This window comes from Argopecten irradians, chromosome 8 (assembly GCF_041381155.1).
Source record: "Argopecten irradians isolate NY chromosome 8, Ai_NY, whole genome shotgun sequence".
NCBI lineage: Eukaryota > Metazoa > Mollusca > Bivalvia > Pectinida > Pectinidae > Argopecten > Argopecten irradians.
The window spans coordinates 42,251,375-42,273,949 of record NC_091141.1 but is presented as its reverse complement, the minus strand read 5'-3'; the positions used below and the strand labels follow the sequence as shown (position 1 = coordinate 42,273,949).

Below are 22,575 nucleotides of genomic sequence, written 5' to 3'. Positions count from 1 at the left end.
CACTCGGTACAGATATTGTGGAAAAATAACACTGCATTTGATTGGTTGTTCGCCCGATTTACTTGAGATATTTAGGTCAGGGAAAATAGGCCTGGGACAGGTTGTTTCATTGTTGTTACTAGCAACGCCCTAACTTTGGACAGATCCGTTCATGTTGAACCTGTCTTTAGTTCTGTGACTCGCATCGGATTTGGTAAGTTGCTTATGTTTTTTTGAGAATTTTCTTGTCAATGATAATTCCTGATTTGCAGAAATATTGTTAACCGGCGATTTACTTCCGCTGAAAATGGCGTCTGCTCTTTCATTATCCATGTGTTCCCACCGGTGTTTTATCTACATTGACCTCGTGTGTTTGGAATGCACTAGGCCTAAGTGATGCGAGCCTTTAGCGTAACGGCGACATTCCTTTGTTTCTGGTAACTTAACACGGGGCCTTGCGTTCCACAGGCCTGGATCATCAAGGGTAACCGTTGTTCCGTCCGGGGTAGGCTAAACGGTACCGATGCTTCCTGATTTAGGTCTACAGGGATGGATGTGAAAATTTGGATTAGGTTCTAGCATATAATGCTGATGCTGCAATATTATACCTGTAACGAAGGATCTTTGATAATCAAGCGTTTGTATAATTTTAAAGTTGTACTTGATACCAAGCCATTCACAACCCCACATAATATCCCCTCATCACCCCACAACTCCACACTATCCCCACCTCACAACCCCACATATTATCCCCCACCTCCCACTATCCCCACCCCACCCCACAACGCCATGCTATCCCTGCCCACCCCACTTACTATCCCCTCTGGGCTCCCCCAACAACCCCATACTATCCCCACCCCTCATCCCCACACTAGCCCCTCCCCACCCCATAACCACATACTATCCCCAACCACACATTGACACAATCACTATTCCCCCATTCCACAATCACTATCCCCCCCCCCGCCCCCCCACACACACACAACCCCATACTATCCCACCCTACATCCCACCGCCACTCGATTTCATCAAATCCAGTGAACAGTGAAATGAGCAAAACTGATATTGATATAAATACCCTTTGTACATGTAATTGACACCCTTCTTCATTAATTTATTGCAATCTCATTGATTTGTCTTGGTGGTGTTTTTTTTCCAGATTTTTCACTATACTGAAAATTGGGGTAACTTAAATTGTGGCAAATTGATTTTTCATTACTTGACCCAAGGTTATGTACACATATACTGTTATACCAGTATATTGGCTGTTGTTTGTATATGTGTGAGATAGAATCATCACATTTTGTTGTAATTAACTGTTTATACTTTGTTTACTCTGAAGTGACTGAGCCATATGATCTCCCTATTGACATGTAACATATTTACAACCTTATTCATTGATCAGTGACTAACCTAATACTGAAAACCAGGTGTATTATACAATGTATGTTCACATAGACAAGTGGACTTAATTCTTAAATATCTTATAATGTTAACAGTCAATTAGATTTTTTTTAATATTATAACCATGTCATTTACAGTTGGAATTTTAGCGGTCACTAGTACAGACACATCTACTCAGCATAGCAGGGCTCGAATTTTACATTTTTTGTCACTTGCTAAAAATAACAAGTGCCCTAAATTTTTACTTGCTAAAATATATTTTAACTTATAATTAATATCCGTATTCAAATTACAGTTATGTTATATATAAAATCCTTTATTTTTGCATGATGATGTGAGGTGTATAAGTACATAATGTATATCAACAACATTACTGTAAGAACTGAGCCCCCATATTTTCCATTAAAACAGTTTTTCGCAATCATTATGTCATTTTTACAGTTGTCCCTGATAAAAACCACTTGCTAAAATAAGCAAGTGCATATTTTTCCACTCGCTATTCTGGTATATCTACTTGCAAAAAGCAAGTAAAGCAGCCTGAAATTCGAGCCCTGCATAGTACTGTAGTAGTACCCTATGGGATGTTTTTGTTTAATAGTTACTAGCGTAGAAAATATATGTGCTAAAAGAATAATGTAAAACACTGTAGCCTTATAGTGTAGATTTTAAAAACAATGTTATATTAAATCATTTCACAATCAATTCACAATGTTTGCAGGCTAGCACCGCAAATGGTTGCATGGTGGTCACAAAGCTGGAGAATGCCACTTGACCTTTGGTCAGGTGGTCAGTATTATGAACTTTACCTGTTGGTGTTGGACATGTTTTCAAGGTTTAAATGTTAAATTTAAAGCTCCTTATTTCACAGTGTGTAAAGGTCACCATGGGTATTTAAACATCACCAGACAAAAGCTACACAGCAGCACTAATTAATTGGTCTGTCTGGTAACTGTGTACTGAAAGCACAAGCTTCATTAGGTATTTTGAGCAATTAATATTAAGTTAGTCCCTTTAAATAATTTGTATCAAATTAGATTTTGCAAAAATGATAATGGGAAATATAATCAATTAAAAGAGTATTATAAAATGAAGAAACTGACAATGCTTGTCACTTTCAATACATGTGTACATTGTGCCTTTTCATAAGTACCGACTTAAAAGTTGTTGTCAAAATAAATCGTTTACATGATCTATACCATGCAGGTTTGAGCATGGTGGGATTAAATACCCTGTTCATTCCTGCATTCAGTGGCCAGACAGGCTAGCACAGTAGGCTATAATTAGGACAAACTCTATAAAGATCGATAGGACAGGTCACACCGGTAACATGTTCATTTCTGTTCTGTGTTTTGATAATTAATGTAAAAAGTGAACAGAAAATTATTAATGTGTTTGACGTCCTTGAGTGTCGTACATGTAAGTAAGAGTCTTTTGATATTTAACTAAATATACAGTGGTATTAATGATTATTTTTATTAATAATTTTAGGACACGTTTTAGAAATACAAAATTCTATGATTATTTATTTTCCAACTTTACAACTGTAGATATATATATTTATTACAATTTTTTTAGTTACTTTTGAAACTCTGGAATATAATTTAGATTTGTAATGTTCAAGTTGGGCTTTAAGGAAACTCACTCTAAACTCTTAAACTTTGGCCTAGCAGGTTAAATCTTGTACTGTATTAGGTAGTGTCTGACAGATTCCACTATCAGACTGTTTGTTGATAAATATGTTGGCATTATACAGTACTTATTTATTTAGATTTACATTTAAACAGACTTTGACCTCTGAATTCCTGGATAAGCTGTATGGCCCATTTTACTGAGGGATTTCTGACAACTGTAAAAATTAGTTGTAAAGACTTTTGTATCAAATACATACATTATCTACAGATATCTGTAAGACTTTTAAAAGAGTATAGTTACATAGGATTATAAGTTATAGTTAAAGGGACAATTCGGTCTAAGAGAACATTAAAATTTGTACATATATTGGAAACAAACCAGTTCTAATGGAAATTAGATCAGTCGGTTTTACTGTGATATGCCAGAAAAGCCCATGGTGGTGAAATGTGTGTGAAATATTCAAACTCGCTCGCTGTCCGCCATTACACATTGTGGTCAAAAGTCTTGTATGCCGAACCCTGTCCCTTGCTCATAAAGTAATGCAACTTTTGTCTAGAACTGCTCAAATCGCTCTGACAGTAGTGTGTTTACCTTATTAGGTGAATTGTCTTGCCTAAAAATCATTTTATCACCTCCTCAGTGGTTATGTAGTTCATTTGTTTAGCGTGCGTGACTTTGTCTCGGATAAGGGTACAACGTATACATGTACCTGCTTTATCGTATTGATCAACGATTTGTAATTTCAATGGTATCAATTAAAATACTTTACAATAACGTGGAATTTGTCAATATTTTATGTTATATGTTTCATAAGAAATGTAGAACAATACATTTATGCCATATTTTGCTTCTTGGTTATGTAAAAGAATAAGCCTGAGTGAATTGTCCCTTTAATGATGATTTGTTTGTTTGAGTTTAAAATGGCCCATTAACAACTAAGGTCATTTAGGGCCTTAACGAAAATGTTTAGGTGATAAGGATTTGAAGCTCTTTAATTGGTGTACTAGTAATTAATACTAGAGTACCTAATCACTTAGACTAGTAGTAAATTTAAAAGAGCACCTTGAGTGTAAGACATTTCTGGCGTTTGTTTAGAAGGAATAATCATCATCGGTCCCTCTCCGTTATAGTTCCTCGTTAGAACAAATCACATACAAAAACTGGTCACAAGTCATTCAGACTTCCTGGAGAAAAACCACCAACCTTCCTTAACAACCAAACCTTAATTTTGTGATGAAAAAAGGAATTTTTCCGTGCCTGTAGTATAGTACACTGTGACCAATAATCAATTTTAGAGTTTAAAAGTGAATAGTCGGGCAAAGACAGCCTAAATTAAGTAAAGTTGATGTTCATGTATCCAGTATAATTTCTTATGAAATAGAAAAATGGAATTTCTCATCAAAATCGCTCTGCATATTTATATTATAGGAATCCTAAAACGTCCTCCTGGCTGGCTATGTCCGTGTTGACATTTCAACTTGCTTTCAAAGAATTTATTTTTAGAACTTTGCTAAAATTACACATAGGGTTCAATTTCAATGGTCCAAATTGGACAACATCGGCTGAACTTAGCCATTGTTTTGATATGTAAGGACTTGGTCGGAAGGCCAATGAACACTGTATTTAGACTGGTTTCCATTGCCCGACTATTCACTTTAAATAAATACATACCTGTACATAACCAGATGTGCCCATGTTTTTGGTAGCTGTGTGTATGGTATAGTCTTAGCATTGTCAACCTTGTTAGCTTGATGTGTTTTATTACAACACGTGTCAGTGTTGTAGTAATTCTTTAGATAGTATGTGTTATCAAAGTTAATTCAAGCATTCGAGTGACCAGAGATATGGTAAAAAAATGGAATAACCTGTCTTACCCATGTAGTAAAAATGGGCTCAGTTATTTGGTATCAATACAGGTGCTCCACTCATTTTAGAGGTTTTTTTCTGTGAAGATCAAGTAAACATGATATATACAAGTCTGTGCGAAAGATTTGAAAGCTTAAGGCTGAATAAGTCTTTCGGGTGTTTAGCATGGTAGCCAATGCCGAGAGTAGTCAGTGTGTTACATACTATATATATACTTCTTGACAGTCGTTGCGGCGACAGCCGGCATAATCTACAGGTTGAATGTAGCAAGTGTGCGGTGAATTTGTAAGACTACATATTAATAGCTGGTCAATAAACATGACCAGCGCACAACATAGCAAGTGCGCTGAGCATCGGCATACGCATCATGTCAATTATGGGCATAGGCATAGTGTCAATTATGGGCATAGGCATAGTGTCAATTATGGGCATTATATAGGCATAGTGTCAATTATGGGCATTATATAGGCATAATGTCCATTATAGGCATAGTGTCCATTATAGGCATAGTGTCCATTATAGGCATAGTGTCCATTATAGGCATAGTGTCCATTATAGGCATAGTGTCCATTATAGGCATAGTGTCCATTATAGGCATAGTGTCCATTATAGGCATAGTGTCCATTATAGGCATAGTGTCCATTATAGGCATAGTGTCCATTATAGGCATAGTGTCCATTATAGTAGTGTCATAGTGTCCATTATAGGCATAGTGTCCATTATAGGCATAGTGTCCATTATAGGCATAGTGTCCATTATAGGCATAGTGTCCATTATAGACATAGTGTCCATTATAGGCATAGTGTCCATTATAGGCATAGTGTCCATTATAGGCATAGTGTCCATTATAGGTCATTATAGTGTGTCCATTATAGGCATAGTGTCCATTATAGGCATAGTGTCCATTATAGGCATAGTGTCATTATAGGCATAGTGTCCATTATAGACATAGTGTCCATTATAGCATAGTGTCCATTATAGGCATGTGTCCATTATAGGCATAGTGTCCATTATAGCATAGTGTCCATTATAGCATCGTGTTCATTATAGACATAGTGTCCATTATAGGCATAGTGTCCATTATAGACATAGTGTCCATTATAGACATAGTGTCCATTATAGACATAGTGTCCATTATAGACATAGTGTCCATTATAGGCATAGTGTCCATTATAGGCATAGTGTCCATTATGGGCAAATTTATAGGCATAATGTCCATTATAGGCATAGTGTCCATTATAGGCATAGTGTCCATTATAGGCATAGTGTCCATTATAGGCATAGTGTCCATTATAGGCATAGTGTCCATTATAGGCATAGTGTCCATTATAGGCATAGTGTCCATTATAGGCATAGTGTCCATTATAGGCATAGTGTTCATTATAGGCATAGTGTCCATTATAGGCATAGTGTCCATTATAGGCATAGTGTCCATTATAGGCATAGTGTCCATTATAGCAACTGCGTGGAGCAGCAGCAGGTTACCACTGCACTCCAAAAACGAGAACAGGTATTGCGATTTTGTGGCACTGCGGCGAGTTGCCGCTGCCTTTGATAACAGGAGCAATTGATCGGCCATCAAGGCCGCTGTAGCAAGTGCGGGGCATGGCAGCGAATAACGGCTGCCCGTGACAGTATCCATTTCCATCTAGGCTTGTACCAACAACCATTTCCACCTAGGCTTGTACCAACATCCATTTCCACCTAGGCTTGTACCAACATCCATTTCCACCTAGGCTTGTACCAACAACCATTTCCACCTAGGCTTGTACCAACAACCATTTCCACCTAGGCTTGTACCCATTTCCACCTAGGCTTGTACCAACATCCATTTCCACCTAGGCTTGTACCAACAACCATTTCCACCTAGGCTTGTACCAACAACCATTTCCACCTAGGCTTGTACCAACAGCCATTTCCACCTAGGCTTGTACCAACAACCATTTCCACCTAGGCTTGTACCAACATCCATTTCCACCTAGGCTTGTACCAACATCCATTTCCACCTAGGCTTAAATTGTACCAACATCCATTTCCACCTAGGCTTAAATTGTACCAACATCCATTTCCACCTAGGCTTAAATTGTACCAACATCCATTTCCACCTAGGCTTGTACCAACAACCATTCCAATCTAAGCTTGTAGTTTTGCATCAACAGCCATTTCGACCTAGTCATTTCCACCTACAAGGCTTGTACCAACAGCCATTTCCACATAGTCATTTCGACCTACTAAGGCTTGTACCAATTAACTAACAAATCCATCTTCTGTTTTAGAGTGTTTAGATTGGAATCAAGATGGAGGTCCTACAAGACAAGTATTACGAGTTCCAGAAATTCTGGGATTGGGCCGTATCAATATCAGGTAAGGATCTGTTCAATAACACAGCTATTAATAGTTTTATGGAGGTTTCCATTAAACATTGCGTACTGAACTTGCAATATTGCCAAAGGATGGCACAGTGAGCTTATGCCATGATGTGGCCTCAGCTGTCTATCAGTATTTCCAATAAGTCACTACTAGTCATAGAGTTCTGCATGGATAATAACCAAATTTGCCCATTACAAACCAGTTGAGCAATACAGGCCCTGTTGGCCTTTTTTTATCAGTTTTGTCCATGATTGATTAACCTTTGTAAATATATTAATTAGCTGTATCTGCGTTTGACTTAGTGCGACTTTACTTTTCCAGATCCCAGAGTGAAGGACTGGCCCCTGATGCAGAGTTACACTCCAACTATAGCTTTGACCATTCTCTACATATTCTCAGTCATCGTCGGCAAGCGCGTCATGGCCAACAGAGATCCAATCAAATTCAAATACACACTTTTCTTCTATAATCTCGGACTTATTATTCTGAATTTCCATATATCTGCCACAGTAAGTTAATATATTAATATCCTGCCGATTTTAACTTATTAAATAATTTTGTTCATGTTTGTAGAACATTTAAGGATCAAATCTTCTAGACAGTTTTATAGATTTTAGTCATGTAGATATAAAAAAAAAAACAGATTTAAATTACATTTTTAGTACAAATACAAAAAAAGTATATTTCATTTAAAAATACATTGTGTTTCATTATTACAGATGCTTTTTGATGAATACCATTTCCTTTGTGTAATGACAAGTATGAGATTGATAGAGTACATACCGTATTCGACCCAATAAGCGCCCAGGGCGTTTGAAAAATTGAAAAATGAAAATGTGCTAATAAGACGAAATTATTGTAAATAATCTATAGAGTTTTGTATAGTTTTGGTCTTTGTTTATGGGTGCACAATTGAAATTGATGCCTCAAAAAGGGGGAGGTGTGCTTATAGGGACATGGGCGCTTATTGGGTCGAATACGGTAGTTATACAATGTATACTACCCGTATGTATGAGGGATATGTGTTTGTGACCAGTAAGGAAGCAATTCTATCTTGTGTGGGTAACATTTCCTATTTTTGAATTTCAGCTATTTATATCGGCGTACAGGGCAGGATACAGTTTACAATGCCAGTCTGTCAAATACTCATACGACGTCAATGAATACAATGTAAGTCCTTACTTGAACAACATATTGGAACAAAAAGCAATATTTGTTTTTCTCTATATTAATTTATGTTTCTTTTCACTTTTAATTGGATAAGTACATTGCCACTTTGAGTTTTCCTTGCATTGAAACTAAACAAGATTTTCCATTGAAGTAAAAAAGTTAAATTTCTGTATAGAAGAACGTTTCAAATTCAGGGGAGATAGTCTAGTATTAGAAGAAAGTTTCAAATTCAGGGGAGATAATCTAGTATTATAATTGAGCTGAGGAAGTGAGTTGATGTATCTGTCTATGTAATTGATACTTATATTCTACTGTTACAGATTGCCTGTGCCCTATGGTGGTTTTACATATCGAAGCTAGTGGAAATGATGGACACTATATTTTTCGTGTTGAGGAAAAAAAATAATCAGATTAGTTTCCTCCATGTGTACCACCACGCTTCCATGTTTCCATTGTGGTTCATTGGTGTTAAATGGGTCGCCGGTGGACAATGTAAGTTATTTTTAGATATGTTGTGTCGCCCGTGGACAGTGTAAGTTATTTATAGATATGTTGTGTAGCCGATGGACAATGAAAGTTATTTATAGATATGTTGTGTCGCCGGTATACAGTTATTTGTAGATGAAGAATATTATTATATTCCAACTGGAATTACAAATCTTGTCGGAACAACTTCTTAACTACTGGGGCAATTTCATTGAAACTTGTTGTTGACCATGTGTTGATATGCAGGAAAACTTTATTTCTTGATAATTTATACATCTATATAATTGAAACAAAATAAAAATTATATATTTCCTCCATCCATTTGGACTTTTGATATAACATCAGTGTTCAGATATCCTTAACATGAAGATAAGTATTTGGTGATTTAGAAACAGAGATGTGTATAATATACTTTTTTACTTACAGCATTTTTTGGTGCCATGATCAATTCCTTCATACATGTATTGATGTACTCGTACTATGGGTTGTCTGCCCTTGGTCCTCACATGCAGAAGTACCTATGGTGGAAACGTTACCTCACTATTCTACAGTTGGTAAGAACAAACGCTTTACATTTTGTTTTGTGTGTACAGTGGAATATTTTTTATACAAATGTAGCTTTTTCTTAGTCCTATTGACAGTTTATGTAATACAGAGAAATTCTTTACATGTATATTAACTTATTAGTGTGCAATTCAATTTCACTTTTTTTCGTTAAGAATTGAAAATCAGAAAAATTAATCTCCTTGAAAATGTTTCAAACACATGTATTACAGTCAAACTGTTCATATAAGTCTTACATTAGATAGAAAAGAAATTTTGGATATTGGAATGTGAAACACATGTATTACAGTCAAACTGTTCATATAAGTCTTACATTAGATAGAAAAGAAATTTTGGATATTAGAATGTGAAGTTTAAGTTTAAAGATGCTCCACCGCCGACATAGCATAAATTATATTTATTATTTGAATAATAATTGGTGAATTATCGTGTATATATATGTCTCATTAACACAAAAAATGATATGAAATAATTTATTTTGCCTTTGGTGCATGTGCAATCAGTACTTCATTCTATATAGAAAATATTGTCACGGTATTTTTTCAGGATGTAATTAATTATTTTTCATATTTTTAACTTGAAGTAAAATTAGAAGCTCATACTTTTCAATGTTGGTAATGGTGTAAAGTAAGTAACTTTTGTAACAGAAGAAAAATACTAAATCGTCTTCTCCTGTTTTTGATAGTGAAAAAATACCAATTGTCAGCGGTGGAGCATCTTTAAGTTTAACATATTCATCTAACAATTAAAACTGTTGAGAAGTCCCTGTATTACACACTCATTTGAATCTCTATACAAATGGTGACTTTCTACAATACAACATTATAATGGATACTCTTCACCATCTTTGTGTATTATTTGTGTATGACATTGATATGCATTTCAAAGTCAGTCATTGTTCAACATACTTTACACAGTCTGAGATATGATTTTTCAGCTATTTATAGAAACACTGACACTATAACAATGTTCATTTAAAATTTTCGGTGTAAAATCAAGTCTGTTTAAACTCAAATTTGTTTCATTTCTTCCAAGATTTAATTTACACATTATGATCGCAATTGCATCACACACAAATACTGTCCCTGTCTGTAATGAACTAACACACACAGTGGACTCCTATACAATCTGTAATGGCTATCATATAGATCAGTACATTCCGATGATGTATAGGGAATATATCTCTCACTTCAACAAAACTCAAAAATAAATACTGTCAAGTAAATCCTCTTTAAGAATAATATTTACTGTTATTTATTTTTTTCCATTGTTCTATTCCAAAGACAGGGTATTTACCCTAAAATACATCTTTGTCCTTACAATTTACACATAGTCAACAAAAATAAGTTTCTTGAAACAAAGTTAGTTCAAAGTTTAATTTTACATGCCATATTTTTTATTTACGGTAGTATTATTTAGAAGTTAATATCAAACATGATAGATTGTTTTACCATATCTTGTCTGATATGCAGAGTTACCTGTTCTTGTAAATAGGTTTTTAACTTTGAATTTTTTCTGTTTTTTATCTTTTTGAACACAAATAGCTCTTTTTCCATCAGTTCATTTTATTTTACAAAACTTTGACAAAAAATGAAATACTATTAATAAATAGTATCTGCTTTCAAGAACAGATAACTCTGCATTTTGAAAAGATTAGAAGAAAATGTACTTGTGGGCTTCCAATGTGTTATTGTGGCTTCAGGCATTATTCTAGCTTTGAGGTGGTAGATATTTCTCTCATTGCATGGTTGTTGGACATTGTTTTAATACATTCCTTGTCCACTATGAAATATAATTCATGTAACAGCTTGTTGGCGTTTGATGTTTGATGTTCAATTTGAGCTCATCAAATATTCACTAATAAGTATCAGTTCTATCTCTTGAACTCTAGAATCTTGCAATTTGTGCATGAAACTCTTGTTATTTATCATTACTTGGCTATATGCATTCTTTTTAAAGTCTTACACTTTCTAGACAATGTTAATTAGCAGGTACCTTTCAGATTAATCAAAGCTACCATAATTAGTTCATATTTGTTTACACAAAATAAGTATCTGACATTTTCATCATTATGATTAATGTTTAAGGTCTGTTGATTAATTAAAACAGCCATTTAGTAATATCGCTTATATTCATTGGTAATTTTTTCAACAGTCAAAAAATAGTTGATGGTTTTTTCATTTCAAAAATGGATTTAAACAATTATTTAATATAAAAGAACACACAAAATCCAGCATTGTTTAAAAAATCTATTTTAATAAAGTGGTAAAATGCTTAAAATTGTAAGCGAAACCTTCAATATACCTGTATATACATTTTATAATTCAATAAATCTGATATACTCTTTATAAAATATATAAAACATGTCAAAAGTAATGTTGAAATTTCTTTTTCTCTCCAGTTGATTCTGGACAATTTGTTTTAGATTGAGTAGCTGATTCAGGGTACTAAAGCGCATGTTGTTTTCTTCCTCTTTAGTTACAATTCTTTATTGGGATGGTGTATGGATTTCAAAGTCTGTATCTGGGCTGTGATTTCCCTCTCTGGATGCAGTATACAGGCTTAGTATATGGTGTCACAATAATCACACTGTTCTTCAACTTTTATATACAAGCCTATATAAAGAAGAAGCCCCATGCTCATGCACAGGTAATTATTGATAGCCTTTTTTTTTGTTTTATTTAGATTCAGTTTGTGGTGGGAATCATACACGCTGCTCAGTCCCTGTTTTTCCGTTGTGATTTCCCAGAATGGATGCATTGGGCACTCTGCCTATACGCCTTCAGCATACTTTTGCTGTTCTTGAATTTCTACTTCCATGCCTATATCGTATCATTAAGGCGCCAGGTAAACAAAAGACTTTTTGTTAACTAACTACATGTATAATACAATTTTTGCTATGAAAAATCTTCAAAATTCATATTGACATAATTTAACATATTATGTTAATTTGAATATGTGTTTGTGAAAAGATAAATACATCAAGCAGTTCCCTGGCTGGCTATCCTCTCTGTTTCACATTTTTTAGTATATTTTGACTTTAAATAGAAGTTTGAAGAGATATCAGTACCTTGTATCATTATTTTCTATCATCAAAAACTGATTACTGTATTTGCTGTAATTAGCGTCCCTCCTCCTATAAGTGCCCGTCCCCTTTTCTGGAGAAGCTATTGAGATTGTAAAAACGTCCCGATTCCTTGGATTTAACAATGTTTTATAACATGTGATGCCTCTGACATCAACATTGTATCCTATATAACATGAACTTGTGAGTCTTTTACATGGGAATCACGACATAATAATGCATCTCAAAGGTTAAAAGGCATTTGCTTGTTTACTGTAACAGATTAATGTGTCATGAGGACAGAAAATGTTAAAATATGGCTGACTTTTTCGTCCGCAACTTGCATTTTTGTTCATTAATAAGCGCCCCCCCTTTGTTACAATTCTTTAAGCGCCCTGTGCGGAATTACGGTGAATACGGTAACTCTTTTATCTCTGAGGACATACTTAGACTCTCCTGCGTTAAAGACTGGATCATTCCATTATGAAATTTTAGTGTAGAATGATGTAATATTTGTTTTCCATAGAAATAACTATACACTTGATTCCATCAGTCTGTTTGTAATACATATATAGTTTATAATTCAAATTTTAAACTTTAAAGAATATCAGTTCATTCAGTTGATTCTATATAATCGCTCTCAATGTCTGCCATTGTTGGTAAATAACTGTCTGTGTAAATATCTATTATTCCGTCTTTGCATATTACAGAGTTAGCTCCCTTGGGGGTAGGTATCGATTGTTATGTCATTATTTTGTTAGCGCAATTCACATCGTTTTCTCAGAAATGTATGACGTTACGCTCGCAAACACATGACGTCACAATTAATACCTACCCGCAAGTGCAAGTAACTCTGTAATATGCAAATTCTGAATATCGTGGTATCAACAGCCTGTGTATTCCAACTATCACCAATTATGTTCTGTATGTAAACAAGTCTTATTGTTTTATTTATTTTATGAATGTTGAATAACTGTATTCTCTATATTTCAACAGAAACAATCAAGATCGTCTGCAAAGGGAGAAGTGAACGGCAAATCTACAGAAAACGGATCGAGTTCTGTGAATGGTTCATCTGTTGCTAATGGTCATATGGAAACAAAAAAGGATAAATGAGGACATATCTACCGATTAACTGAACATATACTATGGCCTTCTACTGTACAGCAGTACTGTAGTATTCTGATGTCTGACGTGAAGACATTGTGTTTTAATGTCGTCCTTAATTTGGATTAGGCAGATATGGCAGTGTACCTGATATATAAACCAAGTCTAGGGCTAATGTTACTATTAAACTGTAAGTTACCATCACACATCCTCATCAACACTAACTGACCACGCCTCACTCCAACACCATCTTACAATCTAAGTCTAAAAACTAATTTTGAAATCATTCAACTAAAGATAATTCTAGAGATACTGTATTCAACCCGATAAGCGCCCATGTCCCTATAAGCGCCTCTCCCCCTTTTTTGAGGGCTCAATTTCAATTACTCCAGCATAAATGAAGACCAAAACTACACAAAACTGTAAAGATTTGCGATACTTTCTTCTGATTAGCGCCTTTTCATTTTTTCAATTTTTAAACGCACTGGGCGCTTATTGGGTCGAATACGGTAAGTAATTTTTTTTTTTTTTCTTACGATCAAAATGAAACAGATCTAGAGGCTTGTTATCCAGATGTTAATTTTCTGACATATTAATTTAAGTATGTCATATGAGGTAAATGTGAGATCAACAATAATGAATTATGTTTGAGGTGGCCATCTCTTAATCTGCCAAATATAAAAGATCTTTTGGGAACTGAAAAATAAATAGATCTTACTTACTCTTCTTCAGTCAATACTCTTTGATACTATGCAATCAGCTCGATGATTTATGGGCAAAAGAAACTAACTATATTTTATTAACAATAAGTGTTATTGTTCTCAATAGATTTATACATATATGTAATTAGAAAATGTTACATGTAGTTTTCAAGTGCAATTGAGAGTCTTTCATAATAAGAAACAATCTTCAATGTTAACTGTGTACAGATCACCCATATCTGCTAATTAAGTATTATCAAGTCAAACAAACTAGTTTTAATGGAATATACAAATGTATAAATTTTGCTCAAATTGAAAAAAAAGTATTGCTGAATACAGATTAATTAAAGATGATTGCAGCGTGTGCCATTTTCAAAGTGTCAATGTGTCATTTGTGAACAAACTGCATTCAATTAATGTACTGTATGTGTGGAGAATGATTATGAAACCATTCCCTATTTTAGATAATCAAATTATTCATCCCTTTTATTCAATAATGAACTGTTCCATCAATGGAACTAGTAGAGTTTCAAGAATAAGGTATTTATAAAATTGGTAAAATAAAAAATAACCAATACATAAATTCTGCAGCTAATGTGGAAAGTTTTGTTCGTAGATATTAAGAGGAGTTCTCTAATCAGGTTAGTGTTGAATGTAAAATATGTTTTTAATAAGTTTTTTTCTTTCTCTATTTTTTTCTCTCTAACTGTTATGACTAAAAGTTATGTTATGTATAAAGACTTTGTGAATCATAGCCAAATAACATCATCTGATTGATAGTGTGATAGATAAAGTAAAACTGAATGTGATTGGTTGAGTGGAAGTATGGGCGAATGTGATTGGTTGAGTGGAAGTATGGGTGGATGTGATTGGTTGAGTGGAAGTATGGATGAATGTGATTGGCTGAGTGGAAGTATGGGTGAATGTGATTGGTTGAGTGGAAGTATGGGTGCATATAATTGGTTGAGTGGAAGTATGGGTGAATGTTACACTAGGTGTTTTATCATGTATAAACCTCAACTAAATTATTGCTTACAAATTGACTACAACAGTTCTGTGGCAGGTTTAGAAGCAACTCATGAATATTCATAACTGTATCATATCACAAAGTCACTCAAATTTATCTGGAAATTTTAATCACAGTTTCACAAAAAGTTTCAGAATTTTATTTCTTTTTTTCATCATGATGAAAATACTAGCACCCTTTAATCTGCATCAATGTGTGCAATAATCAGGAAAGCAGACTATATGACGTCAGACATTAACCAGTAGCTAGCGGAGTGTATGACTTTAGACGTTCACCAGTAGTTAGCAGACTGTATGACGTCAGACATTCACCAGTAGTTAGCAGAATATATGACGTCAGACGTTCACTAGTAGCTAGACTATATGACGTTATATGTTCACCGGTAGCTAGCAGACTGTATGACGGCAGACATTCACCAGTTACTAGCAGAATGTATGACGTCAGACATTCACCAGTATGCATGACGTCAGACGTTCACCAGTAGCTAGCAGAGTATATGAAGTCAGACGTTCACCAGTAGCTAGCGGAGTATATGAAGTCAGACGTTCACCAGTAGCTAGCGGAGTATGGTGCTTGTTATCTTCATTCATCTTATTCAGGTTTAGCTGCATGATCTCCTTACTCAACCATTTCTTATTTAGTTTCGAACACCTTTTTATAGAAATTTATGGATATTAATTCAAAATGAAGATCGTAATAACTAATTTGATAGAATATATCATGTTTATCTGTAATTAATGAGATCTAATTATTGAACTATTGTTTTGATTGGAGGACAAGATCAGGTGTTTTTGATTTAATGAAAACAAGACAAATATTGTTTGTGTTTTAACAAACGTGTTTGTCGGTATTTTAAAAAGACAACTAAATATGTATTATAATAATAGTTCAAATGTTATCATCTGTTGTTGGTTTTGATCATATTTGATAAGTATTTTTTAACTTTTTACTGTTGTTTGACATTCATATTTCCTTGGGCATCAAATATAAACATTGTCGATCAAACTTAAAACTACCTGTTTGTGTTAAACTATGTCATAGAGAGGGGTGAAATCTTTAAAATATTTCAAGTTGAGATGTAAGTTTGGAGAATCTATAAAATGGACATTATATTCTTATACTCCTGTTACTCAGCTGATGTGTGATAAAATTTGATACCGGTTATTGTTAGCATAGTAACACCACTGTCCTAATTATAAAGGGGAAGGGGTGGGGGGGGGGGTGTATTGGGGTACTAATCATGGGGTGGGGTGGGGGAGTGGTAGGGTTGCTAATTGTATTGGGTGGGGGGGAGGTGGAAGTTAATTGATTGATTGATTGAATGATTGGGCTTAACATCCTTTTTCTGGTTATAATGGAGTCTAGGACACATGGAAGTGGTAGGGGTCAGGTCCTAATTATATAAGGAGGAGGTGGGCGGGGGAAGTGGTAAGGGTTTTGCTTCTTGAAATATTTGGTATATAATAAGATGTAAACCGAAAGTCTGAAATGCTGAGAGAATTGATGTACCTATAAATAGCCCATGTAATTCAGTCACAAATCAGCCTTAAATTAATATCAGGGTAATTAGGTTCTTATCAGGAACATGTGTAGGTGTTGTGCTATAGAAAGGATTACTTAACCTGACTTATGTATGTGTGTTTGTTGTATCACCCTATTTCACCCAGTCAGCTAATTCAAGGTGGTGGTATATTTTAACATGGTGGCATATTTTGCTGAAGATGCAAATGAACTGATGCCATTAACAGATGTTAGAAAAGATCCATTCTGTGTTTAGAAGAATAAAAGTTTAAATAGTTACATCATTACTGAAGGCTCTCCACACTCAACTATTCATGCATGTACCAATTAAACAAAAAAGGTTATGTTGCCCCCTATTCAGATTGTAGAGTTTAGTGCGTGGAATTGTGATTCTAAATTGGTACTCTCCGAGGCTGTGTTACATTAGGAATTCATTTCATCCAACTTTTTGTGTGAATGATCTTTGCTAATCAGGATGGCCAGTTTTAATTTGTAATGGACGCTTAATTAAAGATCTTTACATCATTTAATTAACTTAAAATTTCATGGATTTTCCTTCTGTACACTTGGAAGCGTTCAAATATTAGTGGATAAACAAGTTCACAGAACTTTTCATAACTAGACAATGGATTAGATTTCTGGGTTAAAAAGGTTGATACATTTGTTTGTTTTAAAGGATTTTAATAGGATTTACAATGTACTTCTAGATCTACAATTAGATGTGTTGTTTTGATTGTCATTATATATATGTATTGATAATACGGTATATAAAAGTTTATTTATTAATTGTAAATAGTCAAAATCTAATTATATTTATCCATATTTTAACGTTAGATAATAAATGTTTGTTTTTTATGTTCATATATTATGTATACAGTTTTTCAAACAATTTGCCCGTAGTGTTGTCTGTAATCTAAGAAGTACTCCTTATGTATTTCTTATGTGTCTGACCAATCAATCCCTTTATATTCAATGAAAATTCAGTTTTGTATTGTATAAATATGTCAAAGGGATTTATAAAAATGCAATTTGTTGATTTTATACAAATTTAATTTCAACAAAAGACTTTGTAAAGCTTATATGCATACAGCATCTAATCTAGCTGGATTTTTGATACAGCTAAATAATACATAATAGCATAAAAGATCTAATCTAGCTGGATTTTTGATACAGCTAAATATTACATTATAGCATAAAGGATCTAATCTAGCTGGATTTTTGATACAGCTAAATAATACATAATAGCATAAAGGATCTAATCTAGCTGGATTATAATATATGATAGCATAATTTTATTACAGTCCCATATCCCTCAACTTTTACTAACCTGTGTCTACACAAGATTGACTTAATACTACATGGGTGCTATAATGTCACTTACTTGTATTGTAAAAGATGTAAAACAATTCTATGAAGTTGTCAATAATATTGGAGTGTCTCATTCAATATCATTTTGTTTTAAGAACCAATTAAATAAATAAAATTCTTTTGGAACATAAACACTTACTTTTAATTTTCTTTTAATTCCAGAGGTTTGAGAACAATTATTGAAAAATCATAGAATCCAATCCACTTTCAAAAATTTTGAAAACTTTTTTTTTTCTATTTAAGGAATGTTTACTCCAATCTTAACTTCTATGAAAGTTAAAAGTGTTCAATTAAGATATTATACTGTTGATCATGTGAATCCCTATTTCACTTAATTGGTTTATTTGTCTTCAAATCAAAGAGAAGACAAAATATTACCATAGAAGCTTTTTAATCTTTTTTTTTTCATTTTTTTTGCAAAAATTGTTTCTAACATTTCTTATTATACCAGATTTTTGTTGAATTTCGTTTTTGTTTACTGGTATTACAATTAAAGTTTAAAGTTAAAGTTAAAAAGGATATCGAATATAGATTTGTTTTTTGTACAGCATATTTTATTAAATTTGTATGAATAATCTTTATTTCAATATTAGACCAAATTATATTTGATAATATTATGAAGCTGGAGACCTGTTTCGATTTGTTTTCTACATGATAAAGCCATTTTCTTTTGTAATTTTAGATATATTTTTTACTTTTGTACTTTTCAGTGTCTTAGCATTTTTAGTACAATGGCAGTGTATATGGTATGAGATAAGAGTGAGATGAAATGTTTTAGAGTTGTATGGGGCCATTGCTTTTATAAATCTATTCTGTACTATTAACATTCAGAACTCTTTGCTCCCTTGCTTGTTCCTACAAATGTAGTATGTATACTTGTTACTTTTTTATGTTTCAGATTCAGTCAATAGAAATCTTCCATTATATTTTTAGATATGATGAAGTTTGGTTTTTTTTACCCAAAAGTCATTATGAATAGCAAATGATATTATTTATATGAATAATTGCCATCATTCTTTTTTCATTGCTATAAGCTGTAGATATAGGCAAAACAAAACACATTTACAAAATCATGGATTTAACTTTTCAATAGAGATATCTTTGTCATTGACATTCATGGTATTTGGTTTTGATTAATAATGGCCAATTTTGATGAGATAAATTATAAAATATCGTGACAGTATTATCATCATTTGTCTTCCATGAAATCTGTTTGGTGGCTGAACTCCCATAAATAATACTTTTGCTATTTGAATGAGTAAAAAATATACACACTTACAACTTATGTATATTCTAAGTTCTCTATCAATATTATTGGTCACAGGGGCTTGACACGAACTTCCTACTCATAGTTCATTTATGTGCATTATATTATATGCTGTAAAACAAGTCCCTGTGCCATTATAGTGAAACACTTTGATGTTGTTATTAACATCTTATAGCATATTTCATTGTCTTCTTTCATGTTGAAATTTTGAATAAATGATTTTGCTGCAATGATGCTTTACATCTTTCCTTTTATGATCTGAAAACTTCATTACCGTATTTGACCCAATAAGCGCCCTTGACTTTTTAAAATTGAAATGTAAACAATTGATAATTTTGTAGAGTCGCAAAAGTTATTAACTTTACTGTTAATACTACATCTACCATCATCTTACGAACAATCAAATTTAATTAAATTTTCATAACGTGGAACGTATTATGTTTCCCGCCGTAGTCCTAATTACCGAGCATTAGTTGACTATCACTGCGCTAGACGGCAAAATAGCGAAATGAATCTTCACTGTTAACATAGTTTACACAGAAACTCTGGCATTTGTTTGACATTGTATCATCTTAGGCCATTGATATAACTTTCTTTATGTTATTAATGTTTTTAAGAAACTACTTTTGTTTTTGTTTCTGCAAGGTAGACTAGCCGTTCATAAAATTATTGTGCAAAATAAGCCATCAGTCATTTTGCAAAAGAAATCAATAAATAAATCCACACTTTTCATATTTTCAGCTTGAATTTGGTTCATTAAGGCCTAAAAAAAGGGGGAGGGGTAATTATTGGTTTGAATACGGTGGTTTAGTTTGATGATATACATTTTTAGGTCACCTGAGACGAAGTGATCTATTCCAATCGCCTTTTGTCAGTCGTCGTGCGTCGTATGTCCGTAAACAATTTACGTTTTTGACTTCTTCTCAAAAACCGCTGAAGCAAATTCAATGAAATTTTGCACAAACCTCATAAGGCATAAGGCCAATCAAAATTGTGAATTATATGGTCCCAAACCCCCTGGGGGCTGTGGGAGGGGCCAAAAGGGGTAAAATTGACTATAATTTCAAAAATCTTGTTCTCTAGTCACAGATGTGATGGAATCAAATACTTTTCATAGATAGAAAGGTCTAAAGGTCCTTTACAAAAATTGTGAATTATATGACCCTGGGGTCTCAGGTTTCCCCTTGGGGAGGGGGTTAAGTTGACTATAGTTTATATAGGGAAAACACATTTTTGAGCATTATTTGGTCATTTGTAAAAGGAAATGAGTCAAATGTTGTCAGCATTATCCCTATGAAATGGCCATTGAATCCTATTAACAAATTTTCCATGACTGACTCCCAGGGGCCTTAGGGGCGGGGCCAAAAAGGGTCAAATAGGCTAAAACTTCAAAAATCTTCTTCTGAATTCACAGATTTGATGGAACCAAATACTCTTCATAGATTGGAAGGTCTTAAGGCCCTTTACTAAAATTGTGAATTTCATGGCTCTGGGATCTCAGATTTTCCCCTGGGGAGGGGGTCAAATTTACTAAAGTCTATATAGGAAAAACACATTTATGAACATTATTTGCATAGTTTTAATAGGAAATGAGTCAAACTGGGTTAGAATTATTAGCCTGAAATAGCATTTTAACACCATATCCATATTGGTCCTGGCCGACCCCAGGAGCCAGAGGGGCGGGGCCAAAAGGCATCAAATTGGCTAAAATTTCTTCTGAATTCACTGGTTTGATGTGATTAAATAATCTCCATAGATTAAAAAGTGAAATTTATAAAATCACTGACACTCACTGACTTCTAGTTTGGTTTTGTTGTTTAACGTTAGCAAAGCAAATTGGAATTTTAAACACCAGGTTTGGTAACATAATACACTAACTATCAAAATGAAAAGCAAAAAATAAAAATTCTAATACGAAAGTTCAACTTTAAAGTTTATTTTAATTCGTAAATAATTTTTATAGATTTGAACCAACTTTGCAATGCTCTTTCTGTAGCAGCACTCAGCTGACCGTCAAGGCCTCTTGGGCCTCTTGTTATTATACATAAGCATCATGTTAAAATGCTAATTACAGAACTATCAGTTTAAGCTATGAATGATTTGATAAAGAACAATCAGTCAGTACAAATCACACTATAAAAACGTGGCTTTATTGTTCTGGAGCACTATTACTCAATTCTTTTGATCTACATCAAAGAATCAAGTTAGAAATTACCTAGTTTGTCTCTACTACGATAGTCCGGGGTGGGTAAAACACCAGTGATAGTAACCCCTGAAGTATCGAGGACGGACGTCATTCATTTACCATTTAACCGTTTTATTTTACCTTATTTTTATGTTACAATATGAAAAAATGTGTAACATATCCCTTATTTGTATGCATATTAACATGGTTTACCATTTCCTGGAAAATTTAATATATATTTAATATGCAGTGCGAAAATATCAAATAAAATCAAGACAATATTTACCAATAATTTATTTCCATCCGCTTTCGACGTATGATACGTGATGCAATTGGTATGACCCATGGTAATTTTTAATTTTTAAGCTCATTGTTTAAAGTATTTGTGCAGTCAAAAATGATAATTTCATTTCATGCTGGAAATGGCTTTATTAGCACGTGTAGAAACCTCTCCGTGCGGCGCGCGACCGAAATAACCTGTAAGCCGTCGATATCGAGGTCCAAAATTCTGACCGCCCGATTATGCATATTTTCTAGCTCTAAACCGTGTGACGTCATAATAGTCCGTGGCTTATAGCTGTACTATAACTGATGTGCTATCACTTACATCGACGGTCACAGGAAAAGCCGACCAACGGATTTTATGATTACTTTTGAGTGCAGTTAATCGTACAATAACTTTGGCTCGAATGTAAATAACTAATAGAGTGAAATTCGATGTCTCATATACTCTAATTTATGCTCTAATAGCAGGTATCTTCGTGTAATTATGAAAGAAAATCCACACAGAAAAGTTTCGGATTTTTTGTCGAGGAGTTCAGCAACGAATAGGCTTTATTTAGATAATATTTTCCTGTAGTCTGT

General features: G+C 33.8%; 1 protein-coding gene across 3 annotated transcripts; it reads left to right on the top strand.

Annotated features, from left to right (window-relative positions):
• The first annotated feature begins 53 nt into the window (after window positions 1-53).
• On the top strand, window positions 54-16,143 carry LOC138330412 (very long chain fatty acid elongase 4-like). Of its 3 annotated transcripts, none has more exons than XM_069278015.1 (8): window positions 54-193; window positions 7,158-7,245; window positions 7,573-7,760; window positions 8,341-8,421; window positions 8,742-8,913; window positions 9,334-9,461; window positions 12,157-12,318; window positions 13,532-16,143. In XM_069278015.1, exons 2-8 carry the CDS (start codon window positions 7,179-7,181, stop codon window positions 13,649-13,651), a joined length of 918 nt encoding a protein of 305 aa, XP_069134116.1. In that variant the 5' UTR covers window positions 54-193; window positions 7,158-7,178; the 3' UTR covers window positions 13,652-16,143. The 3 variants fall into 3 exon arrangements, with proteins under 3 accessions (XP_069134116.1, XP_069134114.1, XP_069134115.1); XM_069278013.1 differs by lacking the exon at window positions 12,157-12,318 and adding an exon at window positions 11,950-12,120 and having other exon boundaries at window positions 55-193; XM_069278014.1 differs by lacking the exons at window positions 54-193; window positions 12,157-12,318 and adding exons at window positions 336-616; window positions 11,950-12,120.
• Window positions 16,144-22,575: the final 6,432 nt, after the last annotated feature.